The 19,731-nt window shown below is 49.9% G+C and overlaps 1 protein-coding gene across 2 annotated transcripts in view; it reads right to left on the bottom strand.

Moving 5' to 3' along the window:
* Pemt (phosphatidylethanolamine N-methyltransferase) overlaps window positions 1-19,731 on the bottom strand; it is a 77,772-nt gene that overhangs the window by 52,734 nt on the left and 5,307 nt on the right. Inside the window, exon 2 of one of the 2 annotated variants that reach the window (XM_087910572.1) lies at window positions 12,689-12,796. The exons of the other annotated variant lie outside the window; for it this stretch is intronic. Within the exon in view, the coding sequence (XP_087766698.1) occupies window positions 12,689-12,796 (108 nt within the window). The remainder of the gene's footprint in view (window positions 1-12,688; window positions 12,797-19,731) is intronic. 2 annotated transcript variants of the gene reach the window in all.

Here is a 19,731-nt window from a genome sequence, read left to right as displayed (position 1 = left end):
CTTCCCCGTTGTACTGGTTAGGTTTTGACAACACAAATAAGCCACTAAAAAGAGGGAACCTCAACTGAAGAAACGCCTCCATCAGACTGGCCTGTGGGAATGTCTGTGGGGCATTTTCTTGATTAATGATTAATGTAGGAGGGCGCAGCCCACTGTGGGCAGTGCTATGCTTAGGCTGGTTGGTCCTGGATTGTATAAGAAAGGCAGCTAAACAAAGCTTAGGGAGCAAGCCAGTGAGTAGCATTCCTCCATGGTCTCTGCTTCAGTCCTGCCTGGAGCTCCTGCTGTGGCTTCCCTCAATGACCGACCATGACCTATAAGCAAAATAATCCCTTTCCTCCCCAAGTTGCTTTTGGTCAGTGTTTCACACAGCACTAGAGACCTAACTAGGATACCCATCTATGTAGCTGCTTTATCCCCCACTACCTTCCAGGCTGAGACCCCATGACCCTACCTTTATTAGGGCTTCTGGTGGTTTGAATAGTCATGGCCCTCATAGGCTCATGTAATGCCTGGCCCATAGGGTGTGGCATTACTAGGAGGTGTGGCCAGTAGGAGGTGTGCTCCTGTTGAAATAGGCGTGGCTTTGTCGGAGTAAGTCAGGTGGGAGGGGTGGAGGGATGGGGGAGCTAGGGGGATGGAGGGAGTGGGGGTGGGCTTTGAAGTCTCAGAAGCTCAAGTCTGGCCAGTGTGTCTCAGTCTTCCTTCTGCTTCCTGCAGACCAAGATATAGAACTCTCAGCTCCTTCTCCAACACCATGTCTATCTGCATGCTGCCATGTTTTCTTCCATGACAATAATGGACTAAACCTCTGAACTGTAAGCCAGCCCCAATTAAATGTCTTCCTTTATAAGAAGGTGTGTTGGCACAAGCCTTTAATCCCAGCACTCTGAAGACAGAGGCAGGAGGATCTCTGGGTTTGAGGCCAGTCCAGTTTACAGAGTGAGTTCCAGGACAGCCAGGGCTACACACAGGGAAATCCTGTCTTGAAAACAAACAAACAAGCAGTAGATGGGTCTGCAGAGAACACTCCCTCACTATCCCCTCCACTTCTCTCACATCACATCCTCGTACCTCACCATCACTGAGTACCACTGTCTACCTACAGTGGTACCTACAGCAGCGCAGGGATCAAAGGGAATCCACAGACTTGCACGGACTACAACTATTTTATCTGTGGCGGGGGAAGGGAAAAGACACAAACTCTCTTGACTGTTTCCTTCAGACCTTTTCTTTATTCTTCCTTTGCATTCTCTATTCTTTTCTTTTTCCTTTTTCTTTCTTTCTTTCTTTCTTTTTTTTTTTTTTTCGAGACAGGGTTTCTCTAGTTTTGGAGCCTGTCCTGTCCTAGAACTAGCTCCTGTAGACCAGGCTGACCTCGAACTCACACAGATCTACCCACCTCTGCCTCCTGAGTACTGGGATTAAAGGCGTGTGCCACCACTGCCCAGCCACATTCTCTATTCTTTACTTTCCTGGTGATTTCCTTCTCTCGTTCCTGATGTTTTCCTTCTAACTCCTTCTATCCTTATGCTTTCCCCTACAGCTCATACACCCTAGCAAAATCTTTCAGGAAGTATAAAAATTATAATGTGGTTGCATTCTATTTTTCAAGTGGATGGTTACAATGAATACAAGTAAAAACCAGCATGTTTCCCACATTCCCTCACATGATTAAACATTTTACATATTACAGGTGAAAAACAAATCATCCCAAGAACCCGCACACTCTCATACCCAAGCAACTTGTTATAGATTAACAGCGTGTAAGCAAACAAGATACTCTTTTACTGGCAGGCTGCATTTTGCAGTTACAAAGAAAGGATCAATCACTTTATTACTTATCTTGAAAGGGAATCTTGTAAGGAATGACAAATCTAAACTTTTATATATGAAAAAGAATCACTCAGCTCTACTTTAAACCATTAGGGTGCATAACCACTCATCAATAGTTGGGGTTTTTTGTTTGTTTGTTTTGTATCAGGAAATTGAGGGCAGAAATGTGTATAAGGAATTAATCATCACCTTTGATCATCAACCAATCCTAGCAAGAAAGGTTCATCAATTAATAATAATTGGGCTGCTTTGTTCTTGTTCCCAAACCTTAACGAGTTCCTCATTCAAATATGTGCCTTTCTAAAACTTTAGATTGCCTTCTTGGGTTTTTCACCACAAAGTTATTTGACAAAAACATTGTAGTCTAATTTTAAGTATTTTCAAAGCTTTGTTTCAGTTATGATGTACTCCGAAACCTGTGAGCACATCCCCTGATATGAAGGTTAAAAGAATTTAAGCTAGTTGAGCTACTGGGACTCAATTGTTTTTCTTAATCTACCCAGCTCCTCAATAGAAACTCATATGTTCTATCTGTATGATACTTCCTTGTACATATTTTTATCATCAAAACTCTATTTAAGGTAACATTATTGTTATCAGTTAACCAATACAACTTAAGAAGAAATCATCTTCATAATAATCAATAAAAATGCCCAGTAGAATGGGATGTTTCCATGAGATAAACACACCACATTACAGGCAGTGGGGAATCTCCCCACACTCATTCACGCCATGCCAGATACCAGAGAAAGATGGCAGTGGCAAACAGGTAAAGGCACAGAAGAAACAAAAAACATTGTGACATTGTGGAGTCTGTGGTCTCAGAGCCTTTCCTATCTGAGATTCATCCGTCAGGGATTCACCTCCTGGTGGGCTGATATCCTGAAGTCAACTGCCATCTGCTGTTCCTCTGACATGACCACCGGCAATTTGGGATGAGATCCAATGCCAACTTACAACCTCCACCTGCACATGCACACACACGAAACAGAACTACCACAAGATTCAGCAAACCCACTACTATTTGTATAGTCAAAGGCAATGGTACCAGCACAGCTGAGTGATACCTGCCTCTCATGTTCATTTCTGCACTGCTCACATCAGTCAATGATGACTGGATGGACAAGGAAATGAGGCATATAACACTAGTCAGCCACGCAAAGAAGAACGAACTTCTGGCTGAGAAGACAGCTTCGTTGATAAAATGCTTGCCAAAGAAGCATGGGAAAGTAAACTGAATAATACCCGGAACCCGAGAGAGACAGAGAGAGAGAGAGAGAGAGAGAGAGAGAGAGAGAGAGAGAGAGAGAGAGAATATGGTGGTGTATTGTGATCCCTGAGCTGGGGAGGCAGAAATAAGCAGATCCCTGGGGCTCACTGGCCACTCCAACTCAATATAGCCTACTTGGTGAACTCCAGGCTAAGGAAAGAACTTGTCTGAAAGAAAAAAAAAAAACTGGATGGCTCCTGAAGAACATCCAAGGTTCGTTTCTAACACACACACACACACACACACACACACACACACACACACACACGGAATCCTCTTATTGACAGGAAAATGGGTATAGCTGAAGGATATTATGCTAAGTGAAATAAGCATGATTGGACTCATGGGGAAGCTAAAGCAGATACATTCAGAGAAGAGGAGAAAACACAGATGAAGGGGAGGGCAGAGAAGGACCACCTAATGTAAAGAATTCTCGTTTACAAAAGTTTGTCACAAGTTTGGAAAGAAGCAGAGAGAGGTGGAGGCTCTCACCACAAAGCAATGATAAATGCTTAAGGAGACTGAAGTGTTGCTTAAACCTGGCGAGATCAGTGCACACTGCAGACATACATGGAACTGTCACTCTACTCCATGTATATGTTCAGTTCTGCCAGCCAAACAGAAGACCCAAGAACGGAGTGAAGTGAAGGAACAGTCAGACTGGTTCTAGGCCTGCAAGGGCCATGGTCATACTCCATGGATCCCAAAAAGAACCTTGTAGGACCCCTGGGGTAGTTGCAAGGCCCTTTTACAGGTGGAGAGAGAAAGTCTGTGTGCTCTCGGTAGAGTAGAAGCTGATCACTCTTGGCTCTCCTCTTCCCCGGGGCCACCACAGGCTCACTCTCCAGGAAGGAGGGCAACCTTGATCCATCTGTCCTTTCCAATCCTAGACTCAGCCCTGGGTGTCCATGGAGGGCTCTAATCCTTCCCTGAGCTTTCGGGAACTCAGCCTGAGAGAAAGCAGAATCCACATTTAGCATTAACAGTTCCCATGGCCAGGGCTCAGCTCCACAATGGGCAGGAAGACCTTAAAAGAGCCATGCTTACTAAGGGCTAGAATCAGGGATCTCACTGAAGAAGGGGAAGGGTAGTCAAGCAAGGACATGGTGGAAATCCCTTTAGGAAGAATGGATAGAACGTCCAAAGGCCCAGAGGCATGTGGAGAATTATCTGTCTGTAGAATAGTGTTAAGTCAGTGGTCAGGGCTCCGGAAGATGTCACAGGAGGAGTGCCCCTTTGGAGGTACAGCTGGGTCATGAATGTACCTCTCACACCATGCTACAGCAACCAGGGTCTCTAAAGGTCAGACGCTATGGGTGTGGCTCAGTGGAGAAACACCAGCAGTTAAGCCCCTGGGTTCACTCTTCAGAGAAGGAACAGGAGGAAGGAGGGGGAGAGGAAAAGAGGAGAGGGGAAGAGAAAAGGGAAGGAGGCATTGCAGGAAACCAGCCTGGTCTGCCAGGGATACAGATAAACAGTCAGGTACTAAGACCACATTTCCTGTGTCCCTGAGCTCATCTATATCAAACCACACGGTCAAGTATCCTATCCTCCATCTTTCAGGTATAGTGATATCATCCATGCTTTGATGTAGGATAGCCTTGAAACAATAAAGAATTCAAATACACCAAAATAGCCAGTATCAAAATAAGTATGGAGGGAAGATGTCCTCTGCCCACCCAGCTAGCATACTCTAAGTGAAACCAGGGCCTAGCCATGGCACGAACTGCTACCAGGACAACCCTCACTCAGCAAGTTTGCCCAGCCTTCCTTCCTTTTATTCTTTGCTGTGCGTCTCTATGCCGTCCTGGCAGAGACTGTGAGCTCACCCTCTGTGAGACGCTGTGCTGGACACTTCACCCTAGGCTGCTGGGATGCTAGGTTCTAAAGTAGCCATGGTGCTGGAGCCACCAGCAGAGCTGCCATGGGTGGGTGGGGTCAGTGAGGCGACTAAGCTGCTTCCAGCTACACACACATCTGCCCAGCTCAGAAGAGCTTACGCACTCAAATGCCCTGAGACATCCTCCACTCCAGCCAACACTGAGGGGCAAATGGTGCAGCCGCGTCACTGCTAGTGGAAGCCTGAGGCTGGGCCTATGTTGGTTCTGGAGGAAGGCATCATGAGTACAGCCGAGACAGAACCAGGAGAGACTGAGGAGTGCCATGCTGCATCAGGTGGCATCAGTCCAAAAGAGATTAGTGGCTGGCTGGTGTGAGCCTGGTGCACCCACAACCAATGGTCTGCTCCATGAACCAGTTGGCTCTGCTCAAAGATACGCTTCAGCTGCTTTGAGCTGCAGCACTAGCCAGGCCCACCTCGAGCTCACGGCAAGGGAAGACCATATGCTGATCCCCGACTCCAGCTCTGAGCCTAGTGGGTACAAGGTCATGCCCCATGTGCCAGCTCTAAGCCAGATGGAACAAGAATCCCAAACTGCACATTGATGTCCCTGTCCTGACTCCAGCTGTCTGAATGAGACACCTGTCACTCATATACACAACTCTCGCTAGCCGGCAGGAAACACCAGGGTGGGAGGCCAGCAGGCAAGCTCATCCCCTAGGGGAACCGAACCCCTCTCACCCACTCACTTCTCAACCCCTCAAGTTCCCACCATCACCCAATCCTCCTCTTCTAGAAAGCTCACATGGACTGTCTTCCACCCACCTCAGGGCACACCATCTGATCTACAGCTGGGCGATTTACCAACCCTCAGGCCTGACCTGGTGCTTGCTGAGCTCTCTCCTGAGGCTCTGGGAGCTGTGAGGTGGGTACATCTGGCTATCCTGCTTCTCTTCTGGTAGCCAAGCTTATCTACCCAGCCAAGTGCTCACTCCAGGAGAGCAGGGTAAGATGCCAAGACAACCCACCCGGTCAGGCCTGGGTAAAACGCAGGTTTCCACAGCTAGATGAGACCTCAGTGCATATACCTCACCAGACCAATGGAGTCAGCAAGGGCAGAGCCAGACTACAAAGCTAGGCTGCCCCCCATAGGAAGCATAGGGTAAGCTTCTCTGGCACCTGAGAGGCTCCTCACACAGAGAGAAATGAGGAAGAGAGCAGCTGGGATCTGAAAACAGAAGACGTGATAACAGAAGAAAGAAAGGCACTGAGAGACAGAGGGGCCAGGGCCCTTGCTGGCCACCACCAGAACAAAGCACACCCTTACCACCCTGTGATCCACTCCAGTTCTAGGGAACTTCCTCACCATCACCTCCTCCCCCACCACCATCACCTCCCTCCCCTCCCCTCCCCTCCTCCCCCTCCCTTCCCTCCACCTCCTCCCTCACTGTCACCTCCCCCTCACCTCCCCCTCACCTCCTCCCTCACCCTCACCTACACCCTCACCTCCTCCCTCACTGTCACTTCTTCCCCATTGTGACTTCCTCTTTCCTAACTGTCACCTGTCTCCCGCCTTCCCTTCTGCCATTCTCTCCTCTCTTCCTTGAGGATCAGGGAAGCAGGCCTCTAGCCCACAGTGCCACCTACTGTCCAGCGGCCTTAAACTTCTTCCAAGGCACCTGTGCCATCAGGCCACAGGTCCAGGATGCAAACATCCTGCTGTGTACAGCACAGACAATTCTTCCAAGTCCTGAAAAGACCTTTCTCAAACTAGCTCCCCAGACACAGCGACCATTGTCTCGGGCCACCAGGAGGCCTCTGGACTACAGATAGCCACCTCCTGAGCTTCAGATGGTATCTGCCTGCAGCTGGGCTGACCCTGTGGTGGTTGTGAAGCCTGCTTGTCTGTGCGTAGCTGGTCTAAGCAACACTTTCTCAGAAGGGTCAGGGTATGCCCCTCCCCCTTTGGGGAATGACAACAGCTTGCTGACCTCAGGGCGTGGCTGGATCTACAGCAACAAGACTACATGGAAGAGACCTGTGAGGGCTATGCCCCGCCACATTGCTTGTCCTGACCAGGGTCTTTATATTATTATTATTATTATTATTATTATTATTATTATTATTATTATTATTATTATTAATTATTATTGGAGACAGGGTCTCATTATGGACCTCAGACTGCCCTGCAATTCACTGTATAGACCAGGCTGATCTTGAACTCACAGAGATCAAACTGCCTATGCCTCCCAAGTGCTGGGAATTAAGGCATGCGCCACTATATACAGTTATGAGATTTTGTTTCATTTTTATTTCATTTTTTTAATGTGCACATTTGTTTGTGTGAGGGTGTCAGATCCCTGGAACTGGAGTTACAGACAGCTGTAAGTTGCCATGCGGGTGCTGGGAATTGAATCCCAGTCCTCTGGAAGAACAGCCAGTCCTCTTAACCACTGAGCTCTCTCTCTAGCCCCCTGAAAAGGGTCTTAACAGCAGCCCACCCCGCCCCACTCCAGATCCAGGGCCCTGAGATGAACTATTTCAGGACCAGACTCTATGATCCATCACAGTCGGCCATAGTGTCCAAACAGGCTGTCTCCACTGGCTGCTGCCTGTTGTTGGCAACTGTTCCATCTGGCCAAGGATACCAATGCTTGTGTGACATTTCCTCAAGTAAACAGCCCAAGCTCAAGGCCATTTCTGGGGTCCAGGCTCCAACCAGGAAAGCGTGGCCACTGGAGCTTGCACAGAGCCACCTACCCCATCCCCCCCCCCCGGGGACCTGTCATAGACCTTGTCATGAGTGCTTTACTTCCCAGGTTTGCCAGAGGGACCAAGTGTGCTCGTAGGATGGATACAGAGTGTGTTCACTGGATGCCATCCTCACAGAAGGCAAGTGATAAGCCAGCACATGTTCATGAAAACATCAGCACTCCTCAGACACTGACTATACAAGGCTCAAGGTGGTGAGCACTGAAGGAGACGGGGGCTGGACCCCTCAGATGCAGGCCACAGCAGCTGCTACCCAGAACACTGTGGGGCAGGTTGGAGACAGCGTGGAAAAGAGAGCACTCTGGGATATAGACAGGAGCAGCGTGCTAGCAGCCATGCTAATAGACGCACGAGATATGGGGTGGGTGTTCAGACTACCCTGTTCAGTGGAACACAGGGGCCACTGTCCACTGTGTTCCTGACCTCAGCTGGGCAGAGGCTAGGGCTGCTGATCACGCTACAGTGGACTCTGTAGCTGACCCCAAATGTCTGCAATCTAGAATCCGAAAAGGCAGGTCGAGAGGGGGAAAGATCAGGGAAGTGAGCTGACAAAGGTCACCACAGGCCACAGGGGCAAAAGTCTTCTAGAAACCCTGGAAGAGCAGGGACTATACATCCAGTAAGGGCTCAGGTTAACCAAGGATGTGGGTAAAAAGACTCTTGATGCAAAAGCCCCTGGCCAGGCTGAGAACTGTACTTCTGCCGACCGTGTCAGTAATCCTGAGCCTGTGACACCCACCAGCTTAGAAGCTAGAGCAGCGCAAGTGCCTGCGACAGACCCAGGTCTGACGTCACGTGATGACTACTACTGACAGCTGTAGTCGGTGAAGACAGACCCTGGTGTTCAGGCAGGAGATGGTGGCCAGGCCTCCCTCTGACACCTCACCTCTGGGTCCTGAAGGCACCCAGATGGGCAGCAGACACTGGGCTTGTAGACCTCTGAGCAGAATCTGGGCCACAGAGAGCCATACCTCATAGTGAGGGCGCCACATGGCCCCTTCCTCCCTGCCCCACCACAGTTTTCACGACCTTGACACTTCTTGAGGTGCCCAAACAGCCTCCTCTCTGGTACAGAGGGACCTCTGTGCATATCTGCCAGCTTCAAAAATATGAGGGGTTGGAGAAACACGTGCAGGGGCAGAAGAACGCCAGGAAGGCAGCAAGGGGAATCAGAAAAGCTGGCCCCCAGGAAAGGAAGACTCTGGTGAGAAAGTCCCCAGAGACCTAAGCAGAAAGAGGCTGGGAAGGCCTCATCTGGGCTGAACACAATAGAGCTCCTAGAGGCCTCAAGAACAAGGGTCCCCAAGGGGAGAGGAAACAAATTAGCTGTGATGAAGTGAGGAAAAAGAAAGCAGAGGCCAGGGCCAGAAGGGGGACAGGGGGTTGAGATGGGTGTGGACCGGGAAGGATGGCTCCACCTGTCCAAATGCTGCAACCCAAAGTGGCTCCACCCAGCCCAAGGCTGCCAAACTACTTTCTCCAGCTAAAACCCAGGGGTTAGATGACAAACCCAAGAGCCAACCTGCATCCCCAGGCTCAGCCCAGGAAAGCCACTCTACAACCATAGGCACAGCCCCGCACTCAGCCTCTGGTGGCTTCAACACTTGGTCCCCGCATGGTAGTGCTGCTTGGGAAGCCTAGGCGAACCACCCTTGCTAGGGAAAGTATGTCATTCAGGCTGGGCTTTGAGAGTTTAGTCTCCTGGCACTTTCAGGTGGTTCCCTCTGTTTTGTGATGTGAGCTCTCAGCTTCCTGTTGCAGCCACTATGCTTGCCCCTTGTTGCCAAGCCTCCCATCACGATGGGCTCTTGGCCCTCTGGAACCTTAAGTCAAATAAACTCTGTCTTCTAAAAGTCGCTTTTGCTTGTGCTATCTCATCAGAGCAACAGGCAAGAGACCAACATGGCCTGTCCTGAAGCTCCATGGACATCACTGTCCCTGAGACAAGCCACGTTCATCCTTCACACCTTACCTTTCTCAGCTGCCCAGCTCAGCCTGCTGGCCACACAAGGTCCACAGAACTGGCACATTGCTGCTACTGCAATCCTGCCAGGCTTTTTCTTGCCCCTTCTCCCACTTCCAGGGCCCCAATTCTGCTGCCAGCCACCATCTGGGCCTCTACGCACCCTGGCTGCCTTCCCACTGCCCTCACTATAAAACCAACCCAGGTCCTGCAACTTTTCCCCCAGAAACCCAGGGCCTTCTTACGCAAGTGTCGTTTCAGTCAAAGGCCAGCTCTTCAGACAGACCTCCTCTGACTGCCCTTTCTGTCTCTCCCTCTTACCTGCTTTGTCCCTGAGGGGTCAATTTATATCTTCACTCCCTTACTGCCCTTCTTAGGAGGCCACTGCACCAGGGCCAGACCCATACAGTCTTACTGGTGCCTTCAACAAGTATCTGAAGAATAAATCTCTTTGATACGGTTTGACCATGACTCCAATGTGTCCACTAAAGTCGACGTGCCAAAGGCTTGGTTTCCACCATCATGGTGTTGGAATTCTTAAGAAGGGCAAGCGTGAGGTGGATGACCATGGCAGACTCCCTGGCATGGGAGTGGTGTTGGTCTCTGAGAACTGCTCTTTCTCTTAAAGGAGAACTCTTATAAAGAGAAGCTATTCACACACACTTGGCCTCTTGTGCACGTGGCCATTTTCCTTTCTGCTTCCTTGTTATACTTTGATGTATCTAGGGGGCCGTTGCCAGCACCGCACTGTTGGGCTCTTCCAGAGATTATGAATTAAACATCTTTCTCCCTTCTCTACAGTTCTCAGCACCAGTTATTCTGCTAAAGAAGTGGCTCTCCGCCTTTCTAATGCTGCCACCCTTTAATACAGTTCATGTCACAGTGACCCCCAGCGTACCATTATTGTCATTTCTACACTGTAACTGGAAGTTTGCTACTGTTATGAATCGTAATGTAAATATCTGGAATGCAAGACATCTGATATGCAGCCTCTGTTCAACCCCTAATGGGGTCACAACCCACAGGTTGAGAACCACCACATTAAAGCAACAGAGAGGGGCTAAAACCCTCCTCCAACACATTTCCCAGGGTAAGAATGATGGCACGTGGCAGCTCCACCTTGCAGAAATGCCAGGCACATAGCCTGGGCACAGCGAGCCACGCCCAATGCTGCAGTCAGTAAGATACTGCACTACTCTTTCAGCATCCGCACGCTCACAGCAGCTTCCTGTCCCACCAAGGGCAGAGCTAGGCTTCCAGCCTCCTGTCCTCCGGCCTCCAGGTGCCATTGCAGCTCCTCTGAGCTTCAGCTGAGCCAACCACAACACTGCCATTTTTCTCATTCTGAACTGACTCTAAAGAGCTCACTCATTCTTCCACTAATGACTATACATACTTCCAAGAAATAATGCTTTTCAAAACGAGGCAAACAAAAAACTTATGACCAAAAAAAAAGGAACCATTTATAACAAATGTACAGATACAGGGCAGTCACTTGTCTCCGAATCTGGACTGTTTGGGCTGTTCCTATGATTCAAACTCAGCTTCAAAATTAAGTATGCAAAAACATAGTGCTTCAAGGGTCACTGGAAAATGAACAAAGGGAACTTGGACATCACTAAAAGGATTCCCCAACACCCATTATGCATTTATTTGACCAGCTGTTCTCCCTGTGCTAGGAGCCCAGTCCACACTCATGCAGTTGCTAATCAACCTAGGCCTACCATCAGCGAGAACACAGGCTCCATCCAGCTATGGAGCCCAGCAGCCTCCTGCAGGAGAGCTCTGTGTGCACCACATCTAATGAAGAGTGGGCGAGGACAGCGGAATCTCCTAGCCAGGCCAGGAGCCCCTCTAATGCCCTGTACTAGTATCCTCTGACTCTTAAAACAACGGAAACATTCTCTCATGACTCAAATCAGCATTTGTCCCCTACAGGGTCCTGCAGCCTGGTGTGCTGGCTCCACAGCATAGAGACTCTGCACGCACAGGTGGGACAGAGAGTGCCCAGGGTGAGTGAGGAGGGAATATGGCAAGCTTAGGGCACAAGGCACCACGTGTCTGGTCTTGCCAGAAGGCTATCGGGAACCAGAGCCAGCATTGGCACACTGTAGCAGTATACTCCAAGGCCATGGTTTCTCAGGAGCAAGGGGAGGTCACACCTACACAGTGGTCTTGGCTAACATGGACCCTGCCCAGCAGCCCCCTCCTAAAGCAGGTCCAGTATGTTCAGGAGTGCAGGGAAAAAACATTCAGAAGGTGGTGGGCTCTGAGCCAAGCATCCCTGCCCCCAACCACCCTGCTATCCTCACCCCAGGTGGAAAAAAAGATCCAAGCCATAAAAGAATACAGTGTTCCACCCCAGCACAGCTGAACTGACAATAGTCCAGGAACAGTGCGCTGCCGGCAGCAAGCACAGCCTTCTACAGACTAGCTCCGGGGCAATCACAGGGCATCCCAGGCTCTGCCTCAGCGAGCACTCAGGCCTCCATTATCTCCTTCTGCCATAATGAATTGGATATCACTGTCTTCAGGTTTTAGTCCCTCTCTTTCATCAGGCAAACCCTCCCAGTATGGGGGCCACTTTCAAATTTTCCTGTAAGAAAAACAGTGCTACCATAGAGCAACCCAGGAAAGAGAACAGGAAAGAACCTGGACAGCCCAGGCCACCCAGTGAGAAGGTCGGGTGCAGGTGTCAGAATCTGGACAGCCCGGGCCATCCACTGAGAAGGCCAGGGGCAGGCAGAAGCCCTCCACCATGCAGATGGGACACCCCAGATCACCCTGACATTGACCCAGGGCCTCCACAAAGGCAAGAGACTCCCTTCAGTGTACACTCACTGAGTGCCACCTCGGGAGGGAGAAGGGAAGAGGACAGTGACAGGAAGGGGAAGGCAGAGAACAGAGGTACCATCTACCCCTCTGTCCATGTGCCTGACTTGCTGAAAGCAGTAACCCCACCACACCAGGCTCACCGGCTAGCCAATGCCAGTGCCATGATACTCACCACATTCCAGAAGAGCGGGTTGAACACAATGGTGAGCACAGCTGCCACAAAGCTGGGCTCTGTGGGGTCCACGTACCCCAGCAGCCAGTTCATAACGAAGAGATCTGCCTGCAAGGACAGAATTGCCATCAGCAGGAGACCTGTCTAGCAACACCCAGGATGCAAAGACCTCTGGGAAAATAGAGGAAGCTTGGGACATCCAAGTCCAGACAGAGTCACTGCACTTGAGTCTCCTAAGAGGGAAGATAAAAGGCTGAAACCAGTCAGCCGCATCAACTGTCAGAAGGTGCTAGACTAACGACTGCGGAGGTGCTTGTGAGCACCATATGCAGATGGCCATGGCTCCCAAGACAGGTTCCTCAGAAGGAAGTGACACTAACAACCCTGGCCGTGATGGAAATCTCAGATGAGGATTCTCTGGAGACCCAAGGAGAACCCAGGTGGCCAAAACACATGGGAAGAGGAACTCAGTCTCAGAAGGCAACAATAAAAGTTAGTGGCCACAGGCATGGCCACCTCTCCCAGAACCTCAGGAGGAGCAGTATGGCTGCAGCTGGGGATGGAGGTGACTTCACACACAGCATGAAGAGAGCATGCAGCATGCCCCCCTCCAGTTCACAGTGACAATGACCAGGGGTCACAGGAGATAGCCCAGGGGTATGGGTATAAACTCAGTGGCACAGCACTGGCCTAGTATGTACACAACCTTGGATTCCATCTGCAATAGCACCACCAAAACAAAACCACCTATGTGCCCAACCTAGAGAAATAAGGTACGGTTCATGTGTGAGCCCCAACCACAACGGTAAACAGCTGCATCTGTACACAAAAGCTCTGCAGGGCTTGACACCTGGGGCCGGTGTCAGTCCTGAGTTGTTATGCATTCGAGGATGCCTGGCAGCCTCCGATGCTGTCTCCCACCCACTGGAGGATGGCAGCTTCTCCCCACTGAGGCAACCAGAGGACGTCTCCATATGTCCCATGGAAACAAACTCTGAGTGGGAGCCTCTGCCCACAGGAGAGGAGAGGAGCAGCCAGCCACTTTCTTCAGTCAGGAAGCTCTGGCACTGGCTGGTATTGCTGGGTCCTTGGGCTTTTTTCTAAATGTCCTTAATTTCTGTTTTAGGAAGAATCTCAAAGGCCCAAAACGTTGATGATAGCGTGTTGTGTTGTCTCCCCACAGGCAGCAGAAATAAAAGTCACACTAAACTGCAAACAAGGCTTCATCCACCAGGCCTATGGCTTTCCTCAGACTCCACTCTCATGCATGCTTGGCTGTTTCGTGTCAGGATAGAATGATTTCTTTCAAAGAGTGTTTCCATCCTCCACACTGGGGGAAGGAGAGGAAATAATGTGTTACATTCGCTAGTCTGCCATTCCCTGCCAGAGTTGCCCATCCCTGGAGAGAAAGCAGCAACCTCTACCCAGGCTCTTGCTTCACCCAGGAACAGCCTATTGAGAAGACTCAGCCAGGCGTGCAGACCACATTGCCCAGTGTGACTCAAGGGCTACTGGGAAGTCACTAGGCAGTAAAGTCCTCCACTGAGAGCTCTCTGCCCAATCAGGCCACAGTTCTCTCCAGGATATGGAACCAAAGGTGGGCAAAACAGATGCTAAATGCTCAAACCCAATGTGCAGCCACCCATATCCACAAGGGATACACCAAGACCTCTACAGATGCCGAACCTGCAGCTGGCACCACAAACTACAGATACTGAACCGTTGCTGCTCTAATACGTGTGTATCTCCAATAGGAATCATTTTGTAAACCAGGCACAGCAAGAGGTTCACAATAACTACTCATAACTAGAACCAGAGCTGGCCTTGGTGGCACACAGCTGTAATTCCAGGACTCAGCAAGCAGAGGCAGGCTCATCTCCATGAGCCAGTCTAGCCTAAATAGTGAATTCTGGGTCAACCAAGGTTACAAGGTGAGAGCCCGATTCAATAAACAAAAACAAAAACAAGTGAGGGAGAGGAGACTAAAACAGACTAAATAAGAGCTGTGAACTCTCCCTGGCTCTACTCATCATCCTGCTGTGGCGACCACAGACACAGGCTACAGGCGCAAGTGCACTGGTGTAGGAGCATGCGTGTGAAACACCTCAGTGAGTACACTCAGGGTGTCGATAAATGAATGACTCAGAACCTGCTCAGGAACCCACAGGGAATGAGCCTGAAGGCACAACTCATCCCAGGCTGCTGATGGTTCAAGAGCACACAGGCAATACAGCAGGCAAGCTTGCCTTGCAGAGCCCTTGGACAAAGTCCCAGGAAGCCCTAGATGAGATCAGGGCCTCTCCGCACAACCTTGGGCTGTGGAGAGTAAGGTCAGGTGCTCCCGGAGCACACGTCACTCCTGCGAGACAAAGCCACTGCATCAGACCTCAAAATAGACCATGCTGCCTTACTGGAAAAGGAGAGGATTGGAGCTGTGTAGCCCTAAAGTTTCTATAATCTGAGCCCACTGAGAGAGACATGTATTAAGCATCCATGACCACAAGGGCCAAACTACTCGTAGGGGGTGGAGAGGCACTGCAGAGAAAAAGAGAGAAGGACAGCTGGCCTAGGCACAAGGGGCCTGACTTTGCCTGACCACTTCCAGAGCATGCTGATGTTAAGTCCCTCAACTGGACCACACATCCTTACCCAGCAGGAAGTCCTTAACCTCACAACCCGTCCTTCCTATTCTGCATTTCAAGTCCCAGGCAAAAACTTGCATTGCTTAGGCACCCACAGACCCACACCCCACCACACCCATCTCATTGTCTTGTCTGTTCAGTCTTTCCTCACCTAATCACTCAATCCATCCCTTACCCTCACCATCCCTGTGCGCATGGCTCCCGCAGGGCATAGCAAAGGGCCTTCTGAGCCCTCCTACATAACACCTCACATCTGCTGTCACCCTCATTCACACTTCCTCACTTACACTTGGCTCACTCATCATGGCACACCAGCAGGTGGGCCCTATACCACTCCACAAAGTGGACTGTCACAGCCGGCCAGTCCCCCACCTACTACCCATCCTTTCACAAAGATTGTGCGTGCCAGGAATGCCACCATCCATCCACACACTGTGAACAACTCCTGTACACCCCTCAAGCCCCAGATGGAGTGGTCCCCTATTCCTTACCAAGACATTCTATTGTCTTTCTGGGGTGCAGTCTTTGAGATTATCTAATTATCATCCCTGCCTTGCTACTCTCCTCAAGCTAAGGACCACGTTTTTATTGATCTTTGTGTCTCTGTTTCTGACCGCCAAGGCTGGCAGAAAGCAAATATTTGCTAAGTGAACAGAAGCCCTTGTTTCATCATCAATAAAATTTGAAGGCTAATGGTCATCTCCAAGGGGCTCCATGGCTGAGCCACCCTCTGGCCTCCTCCAGTCTGGCTTTGGAAAGAGACAAGAAATTGCCAAAGCAGTCCCTGGAGGGAGTTTTGCAAGCAACCAGACAGCTGGACAGTCACCATGACTAACAGGCCCCTCCGGACACAGAGGCATGGCTTCTTGTAAGATTGCAAGACTTGAAATCACCAGTTACCCTTACACTATGCTTCATAAATATGCATTTCTGCAGGGCTGAAGGATGAATCAATGCTTTTCGAGAGTTGGCAGAGGTGAAATGCCAAGCTGGAGGGAGAGGAGGGACTTCCCAAGGCAGCTTGAAGTCCCCAGGTGGGGCTTGTTTGTTCTAGGTATGCAGGTTTCAGGCAGAGGAGGGCATGGAGGACAAAGGTGGGAGGGCTAGCAGTCCTGAGGCTCTGGACTGGCCTGGTCCCAGCCCCCACCTTCCCTTGCAGACTCTACTCCCCTACTTGTCTGCTCCACTCTCTGGCCTCCGTACAGCTCCCACAGAAGAACCTCCTAGGCCTACAGGTCCTATAAGACCCTATATGTGCTGTGGCATGTGGATGCATGCCCACACATATGCAAAACGAATAAATAACAATGTAATTTTTAACCGTGAGCTTAACCATATTATGGGAGCAAGGTGGAGGAGAGACACCTGGAGGAGGCAGCATTTTGCCCTTGCAGTGGAAACTCTCCCTCCCCTTTCCCCATGGACTTTGGGGCAAAACGTTCTCACAACCTTTAGGAATTGTCAAGAATTCAATTCAGCGTCATTCTCCTGGTGCTAAGTATCATGAAGAGAGCTTGTCCTAGTACAGATGTCAATGAACAAAAAAATGACAGGCCTGAGAGCATTCCTAGAGCCCATCACCAAGGTCTGGGAACCAAGTCCTGAAAAAAGACATATCTTTAGACCCACCAAAGTTGAGATAACGAAGTCCTAGAGAAACCTGCAGAGCCCAGGCCTTGAGGGCCAGCACCAACCTTGACCAGTCCAATCCTTCTGGAGCCTGGAACTCTACCCTAAGACGGGTGAAGTGGGTAGGGAAGAACATGCTGCTTCCACCCTTGTGGGAGTTTAGACAGAGGAGGGAAACTGAGGCACAACAACAAAGACTGGCATCTATCTGTTATTCAGTTAAACCTAAAGGGATCCAAATCAGAATATGGCCACACAGCCAGGTCCCAGTGCCCTGGTCACCCTGCCTCAGCAGGTGGGGCGAGTTCACCTGGAAGCCAGGTCACCTTGAGGGTTAGTGTTGCCTGGAGAAGCAGCTGCTGACTAGGAAACACTGACGAATGCGGAACAGAAACCAGAAGCAGGAGAATATGCTCCCAGTCTCCACACCCGAGGCACAAGGCCCACCTCCCAAAGCCCCCTTAAAACTGGATTAGCCGAAATTCACCCCAACTTCCTCAGACATGAACAGGGGAACCCTGGCTCTCCTGCCTAGGCTCTGCCTCCAGTCAGTGCCAGAGGCGCCATCTGGGCCACTTCAGGAAAGGAGAGGGCCCCTCCCAGTTTCAACCTGCTCCAAACAGGGCAGCCTGACTCTTAAGAAGAGACTTTCCCTCGTGGGCACAGGCCTACTAGAGGCTAAAGAGACTCAACCTACCAGAACCAGAAGGCAATGGGAGCTGGGCTCCAAGGACAGCTCAGGTCACCTGTCCCTGGTGATGAACTCAGCTGCAGAACCCCCACAGGCTGGTAGGACGGAGGCGCATAGCAGCAATTCCACTGCACTGGGGACCTGGCCACACTTCAGAGCAATGTCCTGTTGTTAGGGAATGATTTGCAGGGGGTCAACAGCACCCAGGGTGCAAGCCACATTGTGACATCCAAACAAACAGCAAGAGCACAGGACAGTCAACGTTGCACTGATCACCTGACAGTAACGGGCCACTCTGTGGCACGTACCATAAAAACACATAAAAGGATAAAAGGGACTGAATGGGGCTGTCTTGGAAAAGGGACAGGATCTTTTATGCCATGGAGTGGACCTCTGTGGTTGAATACCCTCTTCCCAGTTGTCCCAGTGTCTCGATCTTGTCAGCAGATCCAGGAACATTCCCTGTGCCCTGAAGAGGGGAACCAGGTACTGGGACATTTCCATCCAGGTCTATGCCCCAGGAGGAGTAGGTGAAACATTTAATATTAATGAATCCCTCCCACCACATTTACTACACTGAGGCCTGCCTGGATCTGAGGTGGGATCTGGTGAAGGGAGGAGCTCCCCCTTCCTCCTGATTCCCACAGAGTTCACAGCAGCCACCAGGACCAATCTGAGGCCAGATTCCCTCACTGAAGTGAGATGACAAGAACTCTGCACAGCAGAGTACAGAGCAGATGTGAAATACGAGCGTGAAGGTTCAGGTATGCAGGGCTGCTCTGCCATCGAGCCACTCGGACTCTTTGCTCTGCTAGATCCTGACTACGAAATAATGTGTCACCGCTCACCTTCTGGAGGGGACCTCTTGGAAGGCATATCCTAAAGCAAGAACCAGAAGATGCTGATTCAAAGTTAGCACTGGACAGTGGGGACCATCCTATGATAGGCAGGAGGAAAACATAAGAGAGGAGAAAAAAAAAACCTATTCTAGTAGGTGGGGGGCAAACAAAACACCAAACCTATAGTCTGTTCTTTGGGGGAAGAAAGCAACAGACCAACCTCTAATTAAACTGACTGAGAAGCAAAGGAGACAAGGCACAAGTAAATCACCAGCACCTGCCTGACTTCACCTGAGGAAGGAGCAGCCTGGAGGTCCTGCCACCGAGGACAGGGGCCACCACCTATCAGCTTCCCACCACAATGAGCTGGCATCATTTGGGAGCATGGGCCAAAATAAACCATGTCTTCCCAGAAGGGATAGAGATGAAGGTGGGTGCAGTTACCAACATCAGCAACAAAAAGGATTCTCCTACAGATCTGACTCACCAAATCGACAGTAAGGAAACATTATGAACAATCTTTTTTTTTAAACATTTATTTATTTACTTATTATGTATATAATATTCTGTCTGCAGACCAGAAGAGGGCACCAGACCTCATTACAGATGGTTGTGAGCCACCATGTGGTTGCCGGGAATTGAACTCAGGACCTTTGGAAGAGCAGGCAATGATCTTAACCGCTGAGCCATCTCTCCAGCCCCCCATTATGAACAATCTTATGCCCAAGGATTCAACAATGAAGATGAAACACACCTTTCTTGAAAGATACAAGGTACCAAATTTCATTCAAGAAGAAATAATAGTACTTTGCCTATGAAAGAAGGTGAACTCACAGTTTAAACTATCAAAAGAAGGAAGAAAAATCTCCACGTCCAGATGGTTTCACTGGATGAATTCTACCAGAAACTTAAGAAAATAATACCAGTTCTACAGGGTCACTTCCAGAACATGAAAGAGAAGGGAATGTTTCTCACTTGTTTATGAAACCAGCAATAAATTATATGTGTGTATATGTGTGTGTTGTGTGTGTATATATAAGATAGATAGACAGACAGACAGACAGACAGACAGATAGATAGATAGATAGATAGATAGATAATGTTTGAGACAAGGTCTCACTATTACCTCTGGCTGGAACTCATTCTGTAAACCAGGCTGGCCTCAAACTCACAGAGATATACCTGCCTCTACCTCCTAAGTGCTGTAATTAAAAGCATGCACACCACCCAGGCCTGATCAGC

This window comes from Myodes glareolus, chromosome 9 (assembly GCF_982192425.1).
Source record: "Myodes glareolus chromosome 9, mMyoGla1.1, whole genome shotgun sequence".
Classification (NCBI taxonomy): domain Eukaryota; kingdom Metazoa; phylum Chordata; class Mammalia; order Rodentia; family Cricetidae; genus Myodes; species Myodes glareolus.
Note: the sequence above shows the minus strand (reverse complement) of the source record. Positions and strands in the feature narration are given on the sequence as shown.